At 38.3% G+C, this 27,392-nt stretch overlaps 1 protein-coding gene across 1 annotated transcript; it reads left to right on the forward strand.

Annotated features, from left to right (window-relative positions):
• Positions 1 to 893: 893 nt before the first annotated feature.
• On the forward strand, positions 894 to 27,064 carry sdr42e2 (short chain dehydrogenase/reductase family 42E, member 2). The gene is made up of 12 exons (XM_026945985.3): positions 894 to 1,091; positions 3,679 to 4,094; positions 6,266 to 6,361; positions 8,925 to 8,982; positions 9,913 to 10,031; positions 12,703 to 12,778; positions 13,261 to 13,343; positions 14,310 to 14,447; positions 15,969 to 16,034; positions 17,256 to 17,319; positions 17,433 to 17,506; positions 23,410 to 27,064. The coding sequence occupies exons 2-12, from the start codon at positions 3,720 to 3,722 to the stop codon at positions 23,650 to 23,652; spliced, it is 1,392 nt and encodes a 463-aa protein (XP_026801786.1). The 5' UTR covers positions 894 to 1,091; positions 3,679 to 3,719; the 3' UTR covers positions 23,653 to 27,064.
• The last annotated feature ends 328 nt before the right edge of the window (positions 27,065 to 27,392 follow it).

Genomic DNA, 27,392 nt, shown 5'->3' on the forward strand with positions numbered 1-27,392 from the left:
TGGTGTTTACCCCCTTTTTTCAGCTGTACGGTAACAGTCCTATGTTTAAATAACATGTCAGTTAGTGTGTAGATATTTTTAAAACATTACGGTAACAGGTCTCCGAGGATTACGGTAGCATTCTCAGGTGAAACTAGGGATGATTTGGTGTTCACCTGCCCTCGGAGGTTTACGGTAACTGTCTCAGGTGAAATTACAGGTGTTTGGTCTCCTGCTCTTTGGAGGTTTATGGTAACGGTATGAAGAGAAATTACAGGTGACTTGTCCTCATGGATTATGGCAATAGTATCAGGTGAAATACGATTTTGGTATTCATGTATGGTAGCAATATAATGTGCAATTACAGGTGCATTGGTCTCCTTTTGTCTGAGGTTTACGGTAGCAGCATCAGTTGCAATTACAGGTGCATTGGTCTCATTTTGTCTGAGGTTTACGGTAGCAGCATCAGGTGCAATTACAGGTGCATTGGTCTCCTTTTGTCTGAGGTTTACGGTAGCAGCATCAGGTGCAATTACAGGTGCATTGGTCTCCTTTTGTCTGAGGTTTACGGTAGCAGCATTAGGTACAATTACAGGTGCATTGGTCTCATTTTGTCTGAGGTTTACGGCAGCAGCATCAGATGCAGTTACAGGTGAATTGTTCTCCTGTTTTCTGAGGTTTACGGTAGCATTCTCAGGTGTTCACCTCTTTTTGAAGCTTTACGGTAATGCTGTTAAGCTGCTGGTCGGGTTGGTGTGCTCTTGCCCTCGCAGGTTTACGGTAGCAGTCTCAGGTGCAATTACAGGTGCATTGGTCTCCTTTTGTCTGAGGTTTACGGTAGCAGCATTAGGTACAATTACAGGTGCACTGTTCTCCTGTTTTCTGAGGTTTATGGTAGCAGTATCAGATGCAGTTACAGGTGCACTGTTCTCCTGCTGTTAAGCTGCTGGTCGGGTTGGTGTGCTCTTGCTCTCGCAGGTTTACGGTAGCAGTCTCAGGTGAGGCAGCAGGTGATTGACAGGTGAGGATGTGAACCTGAGCCGGGGGTCCGCGCACTGAGGCGCGGTGCAGCTGATGGAGAAACCGCAGCGCGCATGACGAGCGATAAGAAGGTAAAACTCTCCTTAACTCTGATACACATCCGTATTAATCACTCTGTCAGTGACCTCCACATGTTCTGACATCTTAGTTTTATTCGTATTTTATTAATTGGTTATATGATACGAGATGCGGCGTTTAGTTTCAGGCTTTATTCTGAGCGCGCGCTAAATTACAGTGTAAAACAACAATAATGTATAATTCTTAAAAACTCTTTTTAAACACAGAATTGTTGAAATAGTAAAGAAGTGTGTGCTGGTGCACTAATACTGAACACTGAACATTAGACATGCACTAATTAATCAGACTTTTTAGATTTGGATAAAGTACTAAATATGAATGTACTTATTTTTAATGTAATGATTATTTGTGCATTGGTCTTTCTGGGCAGATTTATTAATAAACCTCTCATCAGGGCAGATGTTTGCTTTGTGAACCTGTAGTATGGAAATATAAACGAGGCTACAGGTCTTTATTTTAAAAAAATAATAGTGATATTATACAGACTTTAGTCTACTGTCTTTTAGTTTTAAGTCTGTCTCTGTTTTTTTTGTTTTTTTGCACATGAGCACAGACATGTTTGCTGAGATGGTGATTCAGTCATAAGCATCATCATATGAAGTGATTATCTGAAGCAAAGTAACTATTAGAAATGTAATTTTGCAGAAGTTTTGAAGGACAGCACAAAATAGTGGCCTAAAATTCACTTTCATGATCAAGTATTGGTTTGGAAAGAAAAAGAAAAAACATATTTCCTTTTATTATGTCCAATATCAGTGTTTTGTTAGCCATCTGTGACTGAAGCCCATGAATTTAAGTTAGACACTAGGACTGGGTGATATAATGTTATGTTATTGATATTGTGATGTTGATTTTATGATACATCAGCAGTGTTTTTAACTAATCAATATAGTAAAATGAAATTTTTCGATTACTGGACTATTCAGAGTAAATAAGAGGAGCACTGTGAGTATATACTGAATAACATTCTGTGAAATAAAGAACAGCTAATGAATGTGCAGAAACCACACAGTGGAAATATCAGATGGTAAATTGGAAAAAAAGCTCTAATATCAAGGATTTTCTGGCGATGGTACATGTATAAAGAAAGTGCTACAAGCAACAAAATTACTATAAATGTATATTATATAGTGCTCATTTCTATTTATGTAGCCATCTTCAATCACAGAAGAAATGAAAAGAATTGAAAGAAGAACTGAAAGCGTATCGTAGTAGTTTCAGTGGAATCATCAAATATCGAAAATGTTTCGTATCATAGCAGTCTCAGTGGTATCTTCAAATATCAAATCTTTGCCTTCAGAATCAAAGTAGCATCGTGAGCCTGAGGTTTACACCCCTAATAACAAGTAATTAATTTGAGTTTTTGGGCCAATTTAAAAAAAAAAAATGTTTTGGTAATATTGGATTAAATATAGTATTTTTTTTCTTTTTCTTTCTTTTTTTTTTTGCCATAATATGGCTCCACTGTTTTGTTGATGTATTATAAGAAAAACCTCAGCAAAATGTCTTCAGTGGGAAAACAATGTTAAATCTAGCACCATAAAGGGTTCTCGGTCCATTTGTCTGTCTATCGGTGACCCTTAAAGGTTCTTTGCAGAACCCCTTTTGTGAGAGGTAAGAATTATCTTACCTTTAATTATCCAATTCATTTTCCAATAAACCCTTAAAGAAACTGTAGACTCTTTGAGAATCCATTGATTTCTAAAGCGTTCTGAGAATGGGTAAGGGTTCTAGGTTTGTTAAGTACATCTACTTGGACCCTTTTTTAAAGTGGAAAACATTTTATCCCCCATTTGTTTATAATCCGTATGGAGCTATTGGTGCTCCCTAGAAAAAGTTCAAAGCAGAAGTACTTTAGAAAGGTAAAACCCTAAAACCATTTACAGATCACTTGAGGATGTCTAGTTCCTCATATGGGCTCTACTTGGAACCCTTTCTGAAAGGGGAACCACTCCATGGGTGTTGTATGGGTTCTCCCAGTGGGACAGCTGCAGAGTTTTTTGCCTAAGAGCGTAGGCAAAGTATCGTTAGCACAAAGTTGATGTTAATGTTTATAATAAAATGTTTTTTTATGCAAAATAATTGGCTGAATGTTCTGGCTGATGTACTGCATCTCCTCCCAGAAGTTAGCAGTAGAACGTTTTATTTTATTAATACATATTGGAGAACTGATAAACCAGTTTAGTAGCCGTGTAATTTTTATCCGTACTGGTCTCCCGGGTTGTAGTTGGGATTTTGCCACAGGATGATGAATGTTTTATTTATCCATACATTTCTTTGTGAATATTTGGCCATCGATGGCACCATTGGTGCGTCATGTATTGGATGTATTTGAGGAGATTACACGATGGTGTCTTATATCTATGCTATAAGCTGATGCAGATTAAATACCTGACACATTTATTATAGAGGCAGGTGATGGCACTGGTCTCATCTGGCTGACCAGTGTGTAAGGAATGTCCAGCTTCACCCGTGCCACTCAGTGGAGTGAATTATGCATTCATTCACTCCCTCTGAAGCAGATCTGTTTCACACACACTCTCCTTTTTCCTTGCCCTGGGTTCCTGGGTCTCCCTGTAGGCTGGCTGTACAGAGGAGGCATCTGAAACTGGCTGTGCATTATGAAGGAGAACGGGTCCTTGTGTCAAGTGGAGCAGCTGCCCCGTGGGTGCCTACTAGAGCCGGGCCTTAACGGGTGCCACTCTCAGAGCTACAAGTGCAGTGGCCGGATGTCCGGCAGTGCAGGAGTCCGAAACAGAGCCAACGGGGCCGTTAAGGCTCTGTGCAGTAGCCCCGACTGCAGCACCTCCGTCAGGCTGGAGAGCACCGAGCAGATTCGGAGGGGTGGAGGAGGCGAGAAGGTGCTGGTGACCGGGGGTTCAGGCTTCTTTGGCTTCAGACTTGGCAAGGCTCTAGCCAGGCAAGGTATCACTGTAATCCTGCTGGATCTGCACCAGCCACGATGGGAGCTTCCCGATGGAGCAGTGTTCCTGCAGGTAAGCCTGACAAGTTTTCACTTATGTCTACAGCACACCCCTTTTATCTGTTGGAGAAGGTTGTTATACAGCAGTACAGAAGGATTACCAAGCATGACCTACTGCTAGTATCGGCTTGCGGATATGTTTCTGGCTGAAAAATCATGAAAACACGATTGGTTTAAACAGACAAGCTCTCGTCTGGCTTAGATCTTATTTGAAAGACCAGTTTGTTAGGATTAATGGAGATTCTTCAGAGATTAAATATTGTAAATGTGGGGTCCCACAGGATTCTGTTTTAGGCCCACTATTACTCTCAGGTTTATATCCAGTGCCTTGGACATGCAATTAGAAAACATAATGTTGCCTTTCATATTGTATGCTGATGACACACAGCTAGGCAAAGTGGAAAGACTGTGTCAAAGTCATAAAAGCTTGGATAAATAGATAGTTCTTTCTCAGAAATCCTGATAAAGACAGAAATACTGATGTGAGGTAGTAAATCTGCCCTCAGTGCTGATTTCACTGTAGAGCCAAAAAAACAAAGCTATAGATAAGGACCTTGGTGTAACCCTAGATGCTGGTTGATCATTGGGTTCCTGTGTGTAATTAACATCTATAAAGCTGCTTCTAATCGTCTGAGAAACAAGGCCAGAAGAGGAAATATGCTAACCTTACATGATGCTGAGAAACTAGTGCATGCGTTTAGTATGGATGGGACAGTTGTAACACTTCAGCTAATTCAGAATGCAGCAGAAAACGAAAGCCAGAGCTCATTGCCCCAGTCTTATTCCAGTCACAATGGCTGCCTATTAAGTTCCACATCGATTACGAAAGTCCTGCCCATGACATTTAAAGCTCTGAATGGTTTTAGCTTCGGCTTATCTTGCTGATCTCCTGAAGCAACATAACCCATTCTGATCACTGACTAGGCAAACCTCCTGTTAATTCTAAGGACCAAACACAGTAGACCCTTACATTGACCCTAGACTCTGCAATAGAGTTCCAAATAACATTATTAAAATGCTCACGAAAAGTATACTAAACTATTTTTTATTGATTTGCCATAATTCATAGTTAAGTATCATCTCATAAATACTTTACTTTGACCTTCTGGGAAGTGATATATAAATAAATAAATCTTGATTATGCATTGCTGACTTCACATTTGGCCCCGATACAGTGGAGCGCAAAAGTTTGCATGCCCTGAAGAAGAAATTAAGACTAAAACATTTATTTAAATATAATTTTAATGAGATACGGGATAGTGTGTTATTTTTTCACAGATGTCCTTTCAATGTTACATGTAATAAATTACACACAATTAAATAATATATGTTAAGATTTTAATAATGTAATTTCTTCTTGCCATTTCTGTTGGATATCACGTTGTTCTTCAAATCAGCTCTGAAAAATCAACTTATTTTTGCTTAGATTTTGTTTTATAATGTTAAATTGTTAAAATGCTGCCACTAGAGGAAGTGACAATAATTTAAAGCATGTCTGATAAACACTCCACTGTGGCTCTGATGATCGGCGCTCATGACGGGGTAATGAGTTTTGGTTTTCGGCTCGTGTTAGCGTTGCCCTGGAGTGGGGGTGTGTGACCGGTGCAGGGCAGCTGGATGAAACAGAAGCAGTGCAGTGCCAGGTGCGGAGCAGGGCAAGACCACAGCCTCGGGTTTCAGGACCACGGTTTAATGACCCCGTTCCTACCGATGCACTCATGTGTCACAGGGGAAAGAGTTAACACACAAAAGAGACTCAAAACGGTTCTCATTGTAGTTGTAGTGCTTAAAATAAGCTCATTGTGAGCAACAGACATTTGCACAAAGCAGTTTTACAGAAATATGGATGTAGATTTATATTATTTATATGGAGCTTAGATCCCTAACGAACAAGCCAGAGGTGACACAATGAAGGATCCTTGAGACTCAAAATGGAGCCCATCCTGTTCTAGGTGACACTGGAGAGCAGGATTATGAATCGTTACAGTATACAGGTGTAGAAGAGTAAAAACGAACAGTATTGAGTGTGTTCAGGGATGTTGAGTATGAGTCCTGGGATGAGCAACAGAACAGTCTTAATGATTACAGCAGGAACACTAAAGCAAGCATTAGACTTTTTGGATAGTGCAAACATAACATATATTACCTTTTAGTGTGTATCATGTGTGTTGTGTGTGTGTGCAGGGTGATGTGCGTGATTATGACACCCTGTATAAGGTGTGTGCTGGAGTGGACTGTATATTTCACACTGCGTCCTACGGCATGTCAGGACCAGAACAGGTTAGTACTCGGCATCACACACTATCATCAAATATGTCATTACTTCCGTTGTAGGTGTACAGTTACTCACTGTGTTCCATCTGTTGAGCTGCACAAAGTATTGGCCCCCCTCTACCCCATCCATCAATGAGTAGCAGCACTGATCTCTCTGAGTGGTGGTTTATTTTCAGTTCAGCAGTGAATTGGGTACAATAATGTTGTTGATAGGGATTTAAATACCTCGGTGTCACTGCTGTTTGTAAGCAGAAATTGGCAGCTAACTGGCCATGATGAAGGCTAGAGGATGATTGACACACAAAGTGAGGTTCAGTCTTGAAATTAGCACCTACAAGGTGAGCAACGAGGATGGAGCATGTAATAAAGTGCACACTATGTAGCCTAAAGTTTGTAGACACCTGACCATCACACCCACATGTGTGTGTTGAACATTTCAATCCAGATTTATTCCCCTCTTTGCTGTTATAATAAGCTCCACTCTTCTGGGAAGGCTTTGCACTAGATGTTGGAGCGTGGCTGTGGGGATTTGTGTTCATTCAGCTACAAGAGCATTAGTGAGATCAGGCGCTGATGTTGGTGAGGAGGTCTGGGGTTCAGTCGGTGTTCCAGTTCATCCCAAAGGTGTTCAGTGGGGTTGAGGTCAGGGCTCTGTGCAGGACTCTCGAGTTCTTCCACTCCATCCTTCACACACCATGTCTTCATGGAGCTCGAATTTGTGCACAGGGGCATTGTCATGCTGGAACAGGTTTGAGTCTCTTAGTTCCAGTGAAGGGAAACTGTAATGCTACAGCACACAAAGTCATACTATACAATTGTGTGCTTCCAAATTTCTTGCGACAGTTTGAGGAAGAAACACAATTGGGTGTGATGGTCGGGGTGCACACACTTTTGGCCATATAGTGTATGACCTGACCACCAACACAAAGAGTTTGACACTGTGGTTATAAAAAAAAAAAAAAAAAAAGACTAGGACTAGGACAAATCATCAGGGACTCGTTTTGGGGAAACTGGTGTTTGGTCTACTTGCATTTGTGACACTTGATGAAATTAATGTTACCTCCTGAGATGAGTTTATGAATATTATTGAGCAATAACATAATTTCCTCTTCAATCCTATAAGCTAAGAAAAGCTAGTGACTTCAATAGACTTAGTCTCAACAAAGCATGCCCTGTTTCATTTCTCTTATTAACACTGACTAGTTAAAAAGATGTAACTAGGGTACACTAGCACAGTGTGATTAGCGGCTAATGACTAAGTGACAGATAAAACCATGGCTATAAAAGGGAACGTCATATAAACTATACTGAGATATATACAGAGACATATTACGCTATATATATATATATATACGCATATTATACGCTACAGATACATATTAGTTTTAAATGAAGCTAGTGTGTAGCCTACTTTAGCTACTTTACTACCTGCTACAGTGTCCCGCCACAATTTCATCTGTGCCTCACCTATGTGGCCTTGTTGACTTGCGCATTTCATTCACTGGACCAGACTTCCAGGAAGATTTTCCCTCTGAATTCTCCATACCAGCACAAATTAGTACACACAAACACATGCATATACCATAAATCATTTCTTCTTATATTTCTCTCTTACTGCAGTTTTTCTCATTCATTCATTCATTCATTCATTCATAATAAACATTATTCATTCATAATGTTCCCCGAACATCATGCATTTGCCTAAAGAAAAGAAACTCTATCACCTCAATTTGGTCTTGATTCCATCACCCAGTGCAAGACCCCGTGCCCGGGACCACAGGTGAGTGGCTCACTGTGGGGGAAGAAACTCACCTGAAGCAGCTTTTTAATTTGTCCTGGGTCACGGTGGGTCACTGGTCTGGGATCTTGGAATCCTGGCAACAACACCAATGTAAGGTGGTGGAAAATTCAGCGTAAGACAGAGACAGCCACTCTTTTCTTCTTTATTGCAGTACTCACGGCCAGAGAGACGGACCCCAGATCATCTCCACCAGCATGTAGAAAAAACAAAGATGAATCATTTTTCACCTAGGGTGTAGTCCCATGTGATTGGTTGTTACAGACCAAAAAGTCACATTTCATTGGTTAAAAAGGCAAATTAAGTATAAACCCCATAGTGATAAACACAGTCCACCTGCACTGTTACTGGGCAAATCCTTATCCATGAGGGCAATGGCTACTTTTCTATCTTCACTCACATTCCTACATACACACACACACACACACACACACAGTTCCTTACTCACACACATAGCCGCTTCCTCCTATCTTCTGAACAAACAAACAAACAAGTTCACTTTGTCCAGGTCACGTCCTGCAAAAAGCAAGATTCTACCATTTCTTCTGCCACGTTCACTAATAATACAATTTATTGTTCCGACAGCTAATTCTCAAGCATAAGACTAAATTTCTTCCATGTTAGATAGCGGAGAGCTTCCTCCATCCTAATTAAAGAGGTGTTTGATAGCTAGCTGCATAGCTTCCATACAAAAAAACAGCTTTATCAAGGTCTGTTCATTGCTTTTATCATACAGAAATTGTTGTTCTTTTCTCTTTCTCATCCCTTTAGCTCAGGAAAGAGCAGGTGGAGTCTATCAACGTTGGTGGCACCAACAACGTCATAAACGGTGAGCTAGTCTTTTTTTTTCACTAGTTTATCTGCTCAATTAGTCTGTACAATACATTATAATAAGTTTATATGGATTGCAAGCTCCTCAGGCTGTGTCTTGCTCTTAAAGGGATTAATTATTACATTTTTTTATGCTATTATCTAAAGTAATCGATCAGTGAGACATGTTGATGTCCAGTGTTTGCTGCGCAAGAACTAGTACTAATAAAAGTTGATGTCACATAGATTCGTTTAATTGTGAGCTAACTGCAGTTACGAGGCTTATGTTATTATGAAGCTAATGTGTATGATTTGTTTCCTATTGGAGCTGTAAGGCTAATTTTTCTAAAAAGTAATGGACGTGTATGCCGAAATGTGTGTCGACAAAATACAACACTACATTTCAAAAAAATCTTTTGAAGGTACTTTCTACTCACTGCATTTCCCCACAATCACATTTTTCTGAAATCATAATACAACTTTTTTTTTAGCATTAGACATTAGCTTCAAGATCTAAATTTCTACCAATTCTAAACAACAAATGCATTTTATTTAGCACAGTAGTTGTATTGTGACAGCTAGCAATTAGCCTTCTGCTAATTTGTATGGCCAGAATTATTATCATGCTAGCTAACACATGCGAGATTTGGAACAAATCTTAAGTAGTTAGTTAACTTTAGCTCATGTTTTCCTACGTTTCTTGATTTCTTGGCGAAAGAAACATTATTTTACTATCAGGAACTAAAATAAGTGTGTGATTTAAAAGTTACTTGTTAGCAACATTAGCCTTGTACCTAATGACTCCCATTTCCAGACACAATCAAACATCTCCTCACTCCAGTCAATATGAGCTACTGTGACAAAATTAAATGTTGGAGTGTGTGAGTAGAGCATGTAGAGCTCAGTGTGTGTGTGTGTGTGTGTGTGTGTGTGTGTGTGTGTGTTGCAGTGTGTTGTGAGCGTGGTGTCTCCAGACTGGTGTACACCAGCACAGTGAACGTGGTGTTTGCTGGGAAGCCCATCGAGGACGGGGACGAGGACTCTGTACCCTGCGTGCCTCTGGATAAGGTAAGAGAGAGTGGTTTATACGTAGGGAAGGTTAGCAAGGTGAACCGAGCGAACCTGACACCTGTCGCGTGTGAGTGTGCGCTACACAAGCCGCTCCCGTCTCATCAACCGAGATGTAAATGAGCAAGTAATGAACCCCAGATCAGTCACATTAACCGTGCGGCTTTACTGCGTGTCATCGTCACTCATAACCGTACTGTGAGCCGTATCGACTCTCACTATGTGACTTTCACCCAAGCGTGAATGTCAGAAGGACAGATCTCTTTACTTTCAAACTTCTCAAAGATCTCAATTGCTGATCCTGGATCCAGTTTGAGATCCTAAAGCAGGGGTATTCAACTAAAACTTATAAAGATCCAGCTGCAGCAGCGGCAAATGACCGTAGATTTTGGTCACAAGCCTCAAAGTATCTGACAGAGTGCTATCTAGTGAAATTTTAGCATAACTGTAATAATCAGTTGAGAGTCGACAACACACAGTCGCCCGATTTGAGAGGTTTTAGACATAACTTTGTTCAACTGCTCGATACAGCAGGTGTGTTTCACATAGCAGTGTGTATGAGGTACACACAGAAGAGCTGATATCATCAATCATGGTTGCATGGTTTCAGCAAGATTTCATTCCATGTCACAAACTAAACAAAAGACCTGAAAGTAGAACAAAATGTTCTTTTTCACAGCCTTTGCTTGGGAAACAAGTTCACTGTGGTGCGCACGCATTTCTGATTTGTTTATTCTTTAACAACTGATTTGTCTATGAATAAGACAATTCGAAGTGGTTATGTAGCATAACAGACTCTAAACAGATAAGATGTCTGTTTTGAACTTGATGCTGGGAGAATAAACATGCTCTTCTCTGGCCAGTCATCTTTAAACATGACAAAGGTAGATACATCGGTGTCTACTTTTCTAAAAACAAGCCTAGAGAGTGTAATTAAAATGAAAATTCAAAGCAAGTCTGAAAAAATAAAACCTTCTGCTTTCTGAGCTAATGTTTTTAACCCTGTAGCTAGTCTCTGCTCTGATGAGCTGCCTTCAGCTAAATAATTTACATAAACGCCTGTGACTGGATAAACTGCTACAGAAGCTAGAGGCACTGAACTGTGGACAGTTTTTCATATTTTTTGGCTCTGCTGCAGTACTCAAGTACTCAAGTACTCAATTCGGTCCATTAAAACAGTGGGGTCCGTGACTTTTAAAATAAATTAATTAATTAATTAATTGTGGTGGAAATCACAACTACATTATCAAAGGTATGATATTTAGGGGTCCAAGCACCGAAGTAAACTCAAGACCTAATGTGTCCAATTGTTGGAAAGTTCAGGAACAGAAAGCTCCAAAATATTATTTGACAAATCTAAATAATGTTCATGAAATAAGTCCGTACTGAGGGGGTCTGTGTAATTCATTGTACAGTTAAACGAGTACAAAAAGAGCTACAGAAGGTTTGAGAACTTTGCATGGTCCGTATCCAGACCAGTCGATGACTAATGGATGATTTTCTTAGAGCTGATTCTGGATCAGTGCTTTCATTAAGATACATGGACACGCGTGAAAATCTTCTTCTTCTTCTTCTTCTTCTCTTCTTTTTAGTTATTTGTCGTTATTTCGGGGTGAACACACAGCATAACCTGTAGCTACATTTATTTTCAGATATCACTGGTCTTATAGTCTTACCGTATTTAGGCTTCTTTACAGCATTTATTTGAATACAATGGTTTTGTACGACCACAGAAAACTACTTACTCTTACACCAATCACAAAATGCCCTTCCTTTTGATATTATTTTTTCGTTTTCCTGAATTTAATTCAGTTCCCCTTTCAATTAAAACCAATTCCACAAGGAGAACATCTGTTTATACTGTGAGTGTGAGTGCCAATTATAACAGACATATTAAACCTCCTCTTACATCACATAACTATTTTAACTCCAAAGGGGATGGAAAAGTACGACGTCAGTTTGACAACAGGGAATCATTTTTATAATTTGGTTTAAGCGGAGACGTGACATCCCAGACCAAATACTTATCAGGTCAAATAACTGTGTCATATGTCACAAGATGATGTTTTATATATATATATATATATATATATATATATATATATATATATATATATATATATATATATATATATATATATATATATATATATATATATATATATATATATATATATAAGTAAGACATACACCGCTCCGTGTCATGCTGTTATAGTAAAATAATCAACAACAGGGATGAAACAGAGTTACTTTTACCATGCTGAAGTTTATTTTCCTATAACAGCATGTCCGGAAGCATTTTATTCCTTTTAAACCACCGAAATTTGACAATGATTGCAATTTTTATTTATTAAAAATTTCTATAGTTTTATAGTTACATGTAAAGTTGTATAACATCCATGATGCAAGTTTAGTTCCTGTTCTCACTTACGTTATAGCAGCTATAAACAGTCGTTACCTCACCAACTTCTCTTTCTTCTCTTTCTTGAAGTTAATAATAAAAAAAAAAACACAGATTGTTATTTTTCTGTTACTGAGAAAGTGCAAAGCGTATGTCAGAAAACTTAAAACCACAGTTTCTCACAATTTCTAGCTATCTAGATCAGAGTGTAAATAGAAAACTGATTTTATTTTTGTATATTTTCATTCGTGTGTATTTTTTGTTTCTCAGCACATAGACCACTACTCCAGAACCAAAGCCATCGCCGAGCGCATGGTCCTCACCGCTAACAGAAGACCGTTACAAGGTACAGATCCTGCTCTCTGACGTTGACCGTGAGAGGAGAAAGCCATCTCTTTTTCCCCTGTGTGTGTGTGTGTGTGTGTGTGTGTGTGTGTGTGTGTGTGTGTGTGCGCGATGATGAGATACTGCTATGGTAATGTACCGTTTGCAACCGAACCCAGTGGACCTGCTGACTCCTGTTTAAATTTAGAGCTTTACAATAAGGCCAAGCAGTCTTGTAAACCTGACACTGGTGTGTCTGAAACTTTCGCATACACTCAGACCTGTGTGTGTGTGTGTGTGTGTGTGTGTGTGTGTGTGCGTGTGTGTGTGTGTGCCTTATGTGCTTCTATTTGTAGATCAGTATACAGTTTATTACTTTAATGAGATACATACTGTATATGTAGCTATGAAATATTTCAAATATTTTCTGTGTGTGTGTGTGTGTGTGTGTGTGTGTGTGTGTGTGTGTGTGTGTGTGTGTGTGTGTGTTGGTGTGTTGTGAAGGCGGTGGCCTGCTGCAGACATGTGTGTTACGACCCTCGGGTATCTACGGTCCGGAGGAGAGGAGACACCTACACCGTGTGATGGTAATTCTTTCTCTTTCTCTCTCTCTCTCTCCCTCTCTGTCTCTCTCTCTCTCTCTTTTTCTCATTCTTTCTGCACTGTGACTTTTATTCTTTTTCTTCTCTTCATTCTTTCCTCTTTCTGTCTTCCCTCCCTTCCTTTATCTCTCTGTCTCGCTGTCTCTCTCCCACTTCTGCATGTCTCTCTCTGTGTCTCTCTGTCTCTCCCTTTCATTCTGTCTTTTTGTGGTTTCTCTCTCTTTCTCTCTCTCTCTCTCTCTGCATCTTTCTCTCTTTGTGTATGTGTCTCTCTCTTTTTCTGTCTCTTTCTCTTTCTGTGTCCCCCTTTCTCTCTTCCTGTCTCTCTCTTATTCTGTCTCTCTCAGTGTTTCCCTCCATCATTCTCTCTTTCTGTCTGTCTATCTGTCTGTCTGTATCTCTCTCTCTCTCTCTCTCTCTCTCTCTCTCTCTCTCAGTGTGGCTGTTTTCAGTCCTCGCTCGCTCTGATGTACCCAAAGCTGTACAATATTAATGGACTCTGTGAGAAGCTCCAGTTACAGTCCTGTTTCCCTCTGGGACACACACACACACTCACACACACACTCACACACTCACACACACACACACGTACACACTCACACACACTCATGCCTTACTCATGGCAGAGTGAAACAGGTTGCGCTGATGCTACATGCAACAGTGCATCATTTAAAAACATTTCGAAACCTGGATATATTTCCAGTATTATACAGTGTAGTACAGTATTTTCAGTATTTCTGCATGTTGATATTTCTGTAAATTGAACAGCGTGTTGATAAAAACACACCGCTTGTCTTGGAGTCACGTATAGATCACACATTCCCAAATATTTTCAACTAACCACCTACACACACCCTGTAGCGAACGAGTGTCAGTGTGTAATGTGTAGAGTTTACCTTTCATTTTCTAATTATATATTAATAATTCTCTCCTCTCTCTCCTCTGCTGTAGGTGAATGTGGAGCGCAGGTTGTTCAGTTTCACTTTCGGTGACCCCAAGGCCAGGATGAACTGGGTGCACGTGGATAATCTGGTCACGGCTCATGTCCTGGCAGCTGAAGGCCTCACGCCTGAGAGAGGCTGCGTCGCAGTAAGCACAGCTCTCTATGTGCATCCACTCTCGGTCATCACTGCTAACATTTTGCATCATCACAAACCCTCGTTTGGCATTTTAAACCCTTACTAGACAGATCTGAATGAGTTTCAAACTTCCTTCTCAAAGCACAAACTCGTGGCACAAACTCGTGGGGCGGATGCCATCTTAAAGAAACTCTGATTTATCCATGTTAGATCTGGGAGTAACTCAACCACTCGCTGTCATTCTGGTGTAGAAAAATAATCAGTGACAGGATGGCGTGAATAAGAAGCTGATTATTTTCCTTTAGCAGCACGTCATGTTGTGTTTTATTCCTCTTAAACCGCAGCAATTAGCCAGCGATTGCAATTTTTATTTATTAAAGAATGATAAATACTTTTTATCCATCTATATGTAATGGTTGTGAAACATCTCTCTCTTGAAGTTAATAAGACAAAAAACAAAAATAACACAGCTCGTCATGTTACAGAGAAAGCGTGAACTCCTCTGTCTGACTCTTTCAATTAAAAGATAAGATAAGATAAGATAAGATAAGATAAGATAGACATTATTGATCCTGAAGGAATTTCTTGTCTGACAAAACAGTGAAGATTGCAATGAATAAATTTGGTTTAAAAGAAATAAACATTTATTCGGATTTACATTTATATATATTCAGAGTTATAACTTTATATTCAGATTTCATATAATTATTTCCTGTTTGGCCCTTCGTAATATATATACTGTGTGTGTGGGTAGAAAGAGAGACACTAATAATAAAATAAAAATAGAAGTTTTCTTTTTTTTAAAATATACCAAATTACCGGGGTGTTAAAAAAAAGTTACGTTTTTACAGTGATGTACAATACAGAGTGTTACTAATACAGAGTGTCTGAAAAGTCAGGAACCAGTCCAAGTACCAAGAAGCGCAATCTCTACTCTTTCATCCAGTGTTAGTGTAAATAAATAAGTAAATAAATAATAAATACTCTCAGTGGTTCCTGAGTTTTCGGACACCCTGTATATAATCCTGTTAAAGCACAGTTGAAACATACAGTACAGTGAAGTGCCATTACTGTAAAATTATTATTATTATTATTATTATTATTATTATTATTATTATTATTATTATTATTATTAGATCCATTCTTTATGGTTTCTTTGTGGAAACTGAGCCCTTGACAGCTACCTACTTTACCTCGCATGATCTAATCCCAGCATCTGAACAGAAACTCAGATTATACAGTGTACCAAAAACTCCAATAATAGTCTTTTGTAGCCACACAATTCACTCCTGTCTGCTAAAAATAAAAAACAAAAAACAGCTGTTTATGATGTGATGATTATATGCAAATTATGAAAAACACACCTGTGCATCCTTAGTAGATCGGACACTAAATATTCCACTCATACCAGCGCTGATAATCATGAAACTAGCTGTAATTAGTGATTTAAATAATAAATATTAGAGAAAGGTTTGAATGAGACACTTCGTCTCAGAGTCGCTGCAGTAATGGTGTCTCGTCTTGGTTTCAGAATGGACAGGCCTACTTCATCAACGACGGCGAATCTGTTAATGTGTTCGACTGGATGACGCCACTGGTGAGTCACGCTGCTGTTCATATGCAATATTTAAGCGTTAGTGTCGCACAACACAACACACGAGTGCTGAATATTCAGTACAGCAGCACGACTGCGAGTGTGATGTTGCTTTTAAGCAGCAGATCTATAAACAAGAAATACATATCAAGTAAAAATGACATTACAGACACAATATGACCAAAAGTTCTGTTTATTTTATGCTCCGTCAATGAAAATCCAAGCTTCCAAAGAAACCACAATGGATAGAGCGTTGCGTGTTGCCATGGTAACGCACACACTGATTGTAGTAAGTGTAGTAACCGTTTCAGTGTAATGAACTATTGCTAGAATTATGTTTCATTTATGTAGTGAACACAAACAAGCGGAGTGTGAGACACACAGAGAACTGTAGCAGTGCTGTTACAGTAAATATCAGCTCTCTTGGAGCGCCGCTTGTCCGATCAAATTAGCGGACAGGAACTGTTTCATGATTAAGGAATAAAACACTCTTTGTCATGCGGTTAAAGGAAAATAATCAGTGAAGGGGTGGTGTGATGAAGTCACTGATGATTTGAGGCACTGGTATCACCCTAAAATTGATTATTTTCCTATAACAGCATGTCCTGCAGGGTTTTATTCCTCTTACACGACACCGATTTGCTAATGACTACAGCTTCTTTTTAATGTATTAAAGACTGACATTGTTTTTATCCATTTACTATTACATTTAACATTTGCTGACATTGTTAGTTCTTGTTCTTTACATTATCGCAGCTAGAAACAGTCATTTCCTCACCAGCATCTCTTTTTTTTCCTCTAGACATTAATAATACAAAAAAAAATGTCATGATACTGAGAAACCTCAGTGTGTAAACTCCTCTGTCCTGAAGATGTCGAAAAAGTTAAAGTTACAGCTTTTCCTCTGACTGTTACAAAGCGCTGACACTGGAGACTCCTTCCATAAGTGTTGAATAAAGGAAACCATCATATCAACGATTACACACATTTTTTAAAAAAAATTGGTTTATATGGAGCGTCTGCTGTACGAGTCCCTGTGAATGAGCTGTTACTATAGAAACGATAACGCATGTGCTGTTACTACAGAAACGATAACACATTAGAACGAGTGCATTAATATAAACCTGGGATTTGCAGCTGCACTACTGTCAGAGCTGCTGTTATAGAGAATTAATCAACAGTTTTAACCCTGATATGTGTTTAAACCTGATCCTTTTTGAACAGTTTGAGAGACTGGGCTACACTCGTCCACTGATCCGTCTCCCGGTTTCACTCGTCTACTCAGCAGGTAGGACGTGGCCTCTGACTTACTTCCTTGTAGATTCATTTCATCACCATCATCATGAAAAGGAATATTTAGAGTCGGTTTAATGTAACTTCACGGTGTGATTCTGTGTGCAGCGTTTCTGATGGAGAAGTTCCACGTGGCTCTGAGGCCTGTGATGGAGATTCCTCTGCTGCTGACCAGAAACGAGGTAAAAAAAAACCCAAAACACTCCTTTATTTCTCTGTTTCTGTCTTTTTCCTCACCTCGTTCATCTGCTTTTCTCTGTTGTTTATAATAAAGCCTGCATAAGGACGACATGGATGGCAAATCATTAATTTGAGATCATTAAAAGGTTAAATAATATTTTCAATTCAATTCAATTTTATTTGTATAGCGCTTTTAACAATGGACATTGTCACAAAGCAGCTTCACAGAAATAAATCCATTCAAATTAGATTAAAGCAAAATAAAATGTATGAATTTATCCCTAATGAGCGAGCCAGAGGTGACGGTGGTGAGGAAAAACTCCCTGAGACGATATGAGGAAGAAACCTTAAGAGGAACCAGACTCAGAAGGGAACTCATCCTCATCTGTGTGACACCGGATAGTGCGATTATATCAGTTTGGGACTGCGATTGCGGTGGTGGCTCAACTAAGGTTCAACCAAACAGACTTCATGTGAAAACTGTAATGAATTTCCTGGTTGCACAATTGAACTATTTGTCCGTGTAGTACACAGTTACAGAAGGGAATGATTTATAATCGCACTATCCGGTGTCACACAGATGAGGATGAGTTCCCTTCTGAGTCTGGTTCCTCTCAAGGTTTCTTCCTCATATCGTCTCAGGGAGTTTTTCCTCACCACCGTCACCTCTGGCTCACTCATTAGGGATAAATTCATACCTTTAAAATTGATATCCTGAATGGATTTATTTCTGTGAAGCTGCTTTGTGACAAACTCCATTATTAAAAACGCTATACAAATAAAACTGAATTGAATTGAGTTGAAATGTGCTGTACAAAAGTAAATTGCACTAACTGAGAGACAGAAATAATAAATAATAAAAGGCACAGCAACTTTTACAGACATTTATGCATCTTTATGGTGTCATGGTGAGTTTAATGTATACATGGAGGTGAGTTTTATATTTTATATTTAATTGTGATCAGGGCAGCTCAACTCTTTGCTTAACTCCTTAAACTTCCTCACTTCAGTAATTACTGCAAACGATTCTCTTTTACTCTTACACACTCCTTTATTTCTCAGCTTTCTTTTCCACACTCCCTCCTTCCTTTTTTCTCACCCGTTATTCCCTGTTGTTTATAATAAAGCGGGTAAAACAATATCAGACCCACAGAGTGTTTAATCTGATGAGATTAAATACTTGTAAAGAGTTAATTAACCGGCTGCGAGAGATAAAATGAAGACGCAGCAACTCTGATGTGTAGAGATCCACTCTGATGTGTAGAGATCCACTCTGATGTGTAGAGATCCACTCTGATGTGTAGAGATCTCTCGGTGCACACTGAGGTTATTTTATTGCGTGGGTTAAATTGGCAGCATGGATCCTTGTTTACAGGGTGTTTACTGCTGCTTAATTCAGTAAGTCGTTGTCAGTAATTAGGATGAATTATTGAGTGAGTAACTAGGTGTGAATGTAAGTCTGGACATTCCACCAGCTCCTGGGAGAAAATGACGCTTTGAAAATATAAGGCGTTAACAAATTTAAAAATTTTTGTCTTTAAATAAAATGTACCTAGTCTAAATTGTAGGCTATGAATATTCCTAATTTGGAATATAAAGTGTCTATAAGATATATAAAAAGTATGAAAAACAGCAAATACACTTTTTTTGGTTAAGACTTTTGGATACCAACAAATTTCTACTGTGTGCTTAAAAGCTTTTTTTAATTTGTATTTTTTTATTTATTTATTTTTATTAGTGTGACTAGGAAAGACGCCGTAGTTCTGTATTTGACAGAAAACTTTCCATTGTTTTTATATTTGTTCAAATCACTGCTGTAAATATGCTTTTGAATCACATTTGAAATGACATCAATAAATAATTGGAGTATCAAATTTTTTTCTAAACAATACAAAAAAGATCGTACTCTGCTGTGTTATTAAGGAATAAAAGACTCCACGTCGTGCTGTTATAGGAAAATAATCCAGGATGGAGTGGTGTGATGAAGTGGAGTTACAGTTACTAACCTGGGGTTGATTATTTTCCTATCACAACACGTCCTGAAGTGTTTTATTCCTTTTATTCTACAGCGATTTTCCAATGAGTGTGACTATTAATTTAGGAGTAACATGTAGTTATTTTTATCCATTTAATGTTGTGAAACAAGTTAATTCCTGTTCTCATTTACATTATAGCAGCTATAAACATTCGTTCCCTCACCAGCCGCTCTTTTTAATCTCTCTTGAAGTTGACGAGACAAAAAAAGTCATTAATTAATAAATAAATAAATGAAAATCGTTGCCAGAGGACGTGCTGTTATAGGACGTAGGAGTTACTCTGCTACATCGCACCACCCTGTGGTTGATTATTTTCCTATAACAGCACAACACTCAGTGTTTTAACCCTTTTATCGATGCTTTATCAGTGAGAAAGCTGATCTGAGGACTGAGTGAAGTCTTTTTTTAAAAAAAAAAAAACTCACATTTAATTATTTTTTGTACTTAGGATATTTTCTAATGACAGTAGTTGGTTTATTTCCCAAAATATGCTCGAACAAATCATTTAAAGCAGGAATGAGTAAAGTCCAGACGTGGTTCAGCGTGCTCACTGACTCGGGCTCCTCGCAGCCTGAAATGTGAGAAGCGGGCGCTGAAGCTCGGAGCGGTGATTCTGCTCGGCTGCGTGAATTAATCATGAGCTAGGGCTCCTTGGCAGCTCACTGGGTTTCAACAGGAATAAAAAGCGACAGACGCATTTCAGCACAAAGAGCAGTGACAAATAGTCAAGTGAGTGTTATTTTAATACACACGTACGAGTCTCTCGGGGTCGGATCCCTAACCAGAAGTCAGAAACGCAAATTACTTCTTTATTGTTCGGAAGGGAAACGTTCAGCCTGCATATCAATATTTATAATTAATTAATAATGTGATCTTCAGCTGCAAAATATTCATTTTATGATTAAATTCTAGGTTTTTTTTTTAGTTGAAAACTTCTTTCATGGTCTATTTTCACTTTGGTTTCCTACATTACCCACAATGCCTTTCGACTACCTGATGATAGTGGTGCTAGTGGGATTTAGCCCTTGCTTCATCTCTACCTAAGAAGAGTGATGTAGCGGCGCTTTAATCCGGCTCTCGCACCTCCTTTATCTGTGCACTCGGCTCAGATCAGCCTCCAGAACTTCTTTTGCAGAAAATTTTTTTGCAGAAAATTTGCTTATTTCAAGCATTTATTCCTAGGAAAAAAAATTGTATAATAGTGTAATAGAAGACGATATTTACATTTTTTAGCCAACATTATGATTTTTACAATATATCACTACTTATGCATTATGAAAAACACTTGGCTAATGAGCCGATACTCAGTGATACCTGCAAAATATGGAGTATCACTGAATAAACAAAGCTGCAGATTTGCGTAAGTTGTGTTTTTCGCCATGTTGGCTGTATTTTTTTAAGAGTTTTTAAAGAGAATCATATCAGACAGATATCGATATCAGTAGATACTCAAGGTTTCAGTATCAGTATCAGAAAGGAAGTAGTGGTATCGTGCCATCTCTACACTTCACTTGATTAATGTTCCAGCTTTTATTTATTTTCCATCAGAAATGTTAGCATAAGATTATGCAAATGTCAGATTTTGTTCATCAGTGCAGAATCTTTCAGCAGTAAAATGCAGTGTATGTGAGACTTCATTACGTTTTACTTCTCCATACAGTCTGAAAGTCTGAGTTCACTACCAAAAACTGTTTATATTAATTTTTTTTGTTTGATATCAGAACATAATATAATCTGATATACTCTGATATATTCAGATATGCTCTGATATCCTCTGAGATACTCTGATATACTTTAATATGCACTAATATACTCAGATATGCTCTGATATACTCTGATATACTTTGATATGCTCTAATATAATCTGATATGCTCTGATATACTCTGATATACTTTGATATGCTCTAATATAATCTGATATGCTCTGATATACTTTGATATACTCTAATATAATCTGATATACTTTGATATGCTCTGATATACTCGGATATACTCTGATATACTTTGATATGCTCTAATATAATCTGATATACTTTGATATACTTTGATATGCTCTAATATAATCTGATATACTCGGATATACTTTGATATGCTCTAATATAATCTGATATTCTCTGATATACTTTGATATACTTTGATATACTCTGATATACTCGGATATGCTCTGATATACTCTGATATACTTTGATATACTTTGATATACTTTGATATACTCGGATATACTCTGATATACTCAGATATACTTTGATATGCTCTAATATAATCTGATATTCTCTGATATACTTTGATATACTTTGATATACTCTGATATACTCGGATATGCTCTGATATGCTCTGATATACTTTGATATACTCGGATATGCTCTGATATACTCGGATATGCTCTGATATACTTGGATATACGCTCCTCTGTGCGTAGGTAATAATGAAGCCATACAGTCTGAGAGATATAGCTTTTTGAAATTGCATTTTTTAAGAACTAGTGAAAAGGACTCAGGACTTTCGGACCATGCTGTATGTAGGTTTGGGTTTTTCGGACTGGCACTGGGCCCGATCGATGGAGAGTTTCCGTGCAGATATCCAATCCTCAGCAAGTAAGAGGAGAGAGGCGCAGGGGGCGTCGTCCTGTGCCAGGCGAGAACGCAGCCGCTTAATGGAAAAGTAATGCCACCTCGTAAACGGAGTTCGGCCGAGCCGTTAATGAATGTGACTTGTGTAGAATCCGATCCGGACTCAGACAGATCCACGTCCAGCTCTCAGCACCTGCTGCAGCCGGGACATGACCTGATCGAAACCTCAGAGATCTCACATAGAACACAACCATCATACAGTTCATGGAGAGAGCAATAATAAACACACAAATATATATATAAAAAAGACCTTCATGCACAGCACACATGGTGACTTAAGTCTAAAAGTTACGTAAATATATACGCAGAGGAATTTGTGTGTGTTTGGATTCGGGTTACACGCGTACTTAAGTTGATTTTCTGGGTTCACAATTCGATTATTAAATGTAGTTCACGTCTTTGACTTTCGGAGTAGAGAGTAGGAGTGGTTGCAACAGAGTTTTTCATTAGCGTCTAAACTGCCACCTTTAAACACAAGCACTTCCATTTAAGCCAAAAAAAAGAAATAAAATCCGGGCTAGAAAATGCAGACCAAAGAAGGAAATTTGCATTTTTTTTCTTTCATGATATACAATGAGAAGATATTGAGCACTGAAATAAATCTAATAGGAGTCTGGTATATTGCCAATATTCTGCTGCATGAATAGTCCTAGTTATAATTAACACATTCATCACTGCTTTCATTTAACAAAATGGCTTCCACACTCGTTATTCTGCAGTGCAAAGAATAGCACTTGATCCAGCACATTCTATTATTTTGTATTTACATTTTTTTTTAATATGTTCCTCAACCAAGCCAATATTCCACAAGGAACAATGCATTGGTCAGAATTGTAACTGAGACACAGACTCCATCTCCACCTCGTGTGCTTAATCTCACGTAACTTCTGAATAACTCTTAAGTCTATAGTTACGTCTGAGGTCTGAAAACTGATTTCGGTATTAATTCCTCACTGTGCACTTAACTCGGCTCTGAATACAACCCAGAGTGTGTGTACACTTATAGGAAATGTGTAGAACACTTTCATGAATACTTCAGTCCAAGAGATTTGTGAGATGTGTGAAGCTTGAAATCTGTCTCTTGAAATTCGTCCTTTTCCGGGACTTTTCAGTAATATAGTTTTGTGGGTCTGATGGCTAACTGGAACTACTTTTTAGCACAATGCTGCAGTGTTAGAAATATGGATAAAACTCCAAAAGAGCAGCTTTTGTAAGACTTTTGCCTCCCATGTCATCCAGGTGAGAAACATCGCCGTGAGCCACACCTTCAGGATCGAGAAGGCGCGTCAGGAGCTGGGCTTCTCCCCGAAGAAATACACCCTCGCCGACTCTGTGGACCAGTACCTCCAGAGCCGACCCGTCCCATCCGCTTCCTCCCTCCAGGAGTCACGGTCCTTCCTCTTCGTCCTGATGATGATGATGACGATGGTGCTGGTGGGACTGGTGGTGCTGATGCTCTGCCCACGCTGGCATCAGCATTAGCATTAGCATGTAGTTCAGCAAAGCTCCCCCTGAGTCCTATCTTAAACCCGCTTTCTGATTAGTCCATCTCAGCTGCAGGGCAGAAGGAACACCCTAAAAATGATATTAGTCTGTAAATAAATTAGTCACGTGTGGTTTTGTGGTTTAATAAGTAGATTTCGAGTATTATTTGTTTAAGTGCTGTGTCTGTCCAAGCGTACCACACCTCAGAGTGAGAGATTACTGATCCTGGAGAAATCCTGTGGTTTTCATATTCTAATATATTTTTATATTAGAAAATATCAGAATATCAGCCAATAGCATGCTTTTATAGAAAAATAATCAATGACCAGATGGTGTGATGAAGCAGTGCTCTTCTTACCATCGAAAAGTTGATTAGTTTCCTTTAACAGCATGTCCTGAACTGTTTTATTCCTCTTATCCCACAGCAACGATTATTATTTTTTATTTATTTAAGAACGACGTTAAACTTTTTATCCATTTAATGTTGTGGACCATCTGAGAAACAACACTCACGTTATAGCCGCCACAAACAGTCGTTCCCTCACCAGCCTCTCTTTCTCTCTCTCTTGTAGTTAATAAGACTTGTAGTTAATTCTCGTGTTACAGAGAAAGCGTAAAGAAGCGTAAACTCCTCTGTCCTGAAAATGTCGGAAAACTTAAAGTTACAGCTTTACCTCTGACTGTTACAAAGCGCTGACACTGGAGACTCCTTCCATAAACTTCACCATATCAAGGCTTACACACTTCTTTAAAAATTTTGTTTATGTGGAGTGTGTGTCCCTGCGATTTTAGTTGTTACTATAGAAACCATAACGTATTACAACGTAATTTAATCTACTTGGTAAGAAACTAAACAGGTACTTTATGCTATAATCACTTAGTCTGACTAATGGAGAAAGAGGACGATTCTCAACCAGAAACGATGATTCTTCTCCATCAAGCAGGGAAGGAGTGTGTGCTGTGTGTGTGTGTGTGTGTGTGTGTGTGTGTGTGAGCTGGTCTATGTCTTAAACTATCCATGTAAACAGTTATTTTATGAATCCGGATCATCCAGCGTTGCCGTGAACCTGGATGAAGAATCACATGTTCTCGTGATTAGACTGAACACCATGATGTTTAAGCTTTAGTTTGTTCTTGTCTTTATCACCGCATTACTCTCTGGACGGTGATTATTAAAATAGTAATATTAAAAATACCTGCAGTTTAGCAGTGGACAGGCTGTGTTCATACCTCCAGAACATGTTTTCATATGTTACACGTAAATGCAAGGTCTTTAAAAAACATAAGCTTCTTAAAGAAGCTGCCACTGTGTTTTTTTTTCCTGCTCAGAGTCGAGTGCTTTGAAAGATGTTCTTTTTTTTCAGGCTTTTCTTTTCCTGGTGAGGGCACGGCTGCCGGACATGTAATTAAATTATTACAGTATTAAAATCCAGACGTTATAAAAGTAAGTATTAGTTTATCATCATCATGTAACATTAGCATAGGACTCATTTTTGCTTCGTGAAATGAATGAATGATAGTATACCATTTTAGATATGTTAATTATACAGGTGTTAAATGATACACTAGCATTTAGGGTTAAGTCCTTAATTGTAACTTTTCATGTCAGAGAAAATCCGTCGAGCTCTAAGGTGAAATTAGCAACAGGTACGAAGTTTTAGACAAACTTAGCCCTGGACATCAGGACATCAGCTTTATTATATTTAAGGGAAAGGAAGTTTTCTATTCGCCTACGCTTTTAGGGGTCTTTAAGACAATCTTCCGTTTTGTGTATCCGAGCTGCTGAATCTGAGCGTAATTATACGTATAATTGTGAAACATCAGTGTAAACGTCCAAGAGGCTGGAGATGAAGAGAAAACACTAGTGGGCCTAAAACAGAACCTTGCTGGACACCATGTTACACTTTTTTTTTTTTAGAACAATCTCCATTTGCAAATAACAAACTGGCACTGATGTGCAAATTGAGAGCTAAACCAGGCAGGAACCTGACTGTCTAAACCATCTGTGTTTTGCAGGATACAGTAGAGTATCACATTATAGCATTAGTCTTGTTATTCAGTAAACATACGCAACTTTATGACATGCTGAATTGGAGATATTTCAATGACCAACACTTCTCGAGAAACAACTCTAATTTTTATTAATAATAATAATAATAATAATAATAATAATAATAATAGTAGTATATACCGGAGTATTTGCCTAAAATTTTCGGTTCTGGATAAGCGACTAACAACCGAATGGAACATTTCCGTTACCGTAAAATGCTTAACTATTACAGATTAGTTTATGACTCTCGATAAGATGACTTTAAGTAGTTTTGTTGTTTAGTTGTGATTCTACTTATCCATATCACTTCCTGACAAACTTTCCCAAAATATATACAAATTAGTCTTTTAAACCAGTTTAGACCATAATAAAGCAAGTACTGAAGTTAATAAATGAATGAATGCCCTGTAAGAATTTACTGCATGAAACTCTTTTTTTTTTTTTTTTTACACCGTGAACTTACACTCGCTATTATATTGCTGCTCATTACACCCCCTGAATTTTTTTTTTTTTTTAGGAATGTCATCACTGCTTGTCATCTTGCACTTTATAAATAAACTTAACCAGTCTTGACTTTAGAGCAGGTGAGAAATAGCTAATCGTCTACATGTCAGGTTAGCAGTGGAGCTGTAAAATTGGGAGGACGGAGTATAAAACACGCTGCACTTTTACCTCAGACATTTTTAAAATTTGCCTCCTGACGTTTTGGCGTAGAGAACCAAAACACACCGTCACTGTGGCACTGATTTCTGGGCTGCACAATATATTTATATTGAAATATTAATGAAATATAATGAAACTTCAGTCAGTGTAAATGACAGGATGGAAGTGTGATCTGGATTTTATCTCAGTTTTCACTCCTCACTCTGAATATCCTGTAAATCAAATGCTTCAAACCTGCTGTACCTCCGTGAGTTCTGTTCCTGTAATTGCCGTGTTTAAACGTTTTTTTTTTTGTTGTCTTGCATTTTTAGACATAAATATTTTAACGGATGTAAATGAGGAAAATAAAGGTGTAATATTTCTTGTGTAATTATTTGCGAGTCCCAAATTTGTTCCATCATCTTCAACAGTGGAAATAATTTTAGAGTTTCCTTTTTCAGAGCTTCAACAGAACCCTTGTTTTTTTTTTCCCCTAAAACAAACAGTACATTTGAAAAAGAAAAAAAAAACATCTTTACTTATCTGTGTTGCTTTTGCATTCATTTTGTTTTGCAATGTTTTTGATGACCAAAGCGTGCCTTTTCAAAGCCAGCTCTCCAAAGTTTAATCTGAAAACGAAACAAAACATTTTTGTGGTCTAGTGTCGATTTGAGAAAACATAGCTTTTTCGAAAACGCTGTCACATGACCTTTTCAGGGTCACATGACCCTGCATCTTTTCAAACTGCTGCTCCTGCTGTGTCACAAGGCAGCGTAACGCACTCTGAGAAAACGCTATCTGTCCTCTTCCGCATACATGAGCTCATAGACTCCCAGTTTTCTGTATCAGGTATTATAAGTTCACGTTTCACTGCTTCGAATAGTACATAAGTGACACTGGCGAGCAAAAACGTTCACGTTCAAAACGAATAAAAATGGCAAAAATTACTTGAAGGTCAAGGGTCAGATGATTTATTTATTTATTTATTTGCATTTTCATGATTCATTATGAATGGAGAAACTTTTCAGAAATGGACTGAAAATGA

Source organism: Pangasianodon hypophthalmus, chromosome 23, assembly GCF_027358585.1.
Source record: "Pangasianodon hypophthalmus isolate fPanHyp1 chromosome 23, fPanHyp1.pri, whole genome shotgun sequence".
NCBI classification, from domain to species: Eukaryota; Metazoa; Chordata; class Actinopteri; order Siluriformes; family Pangasiidae; genus Pangasianodon; species Pangasianodon hypophthalmus.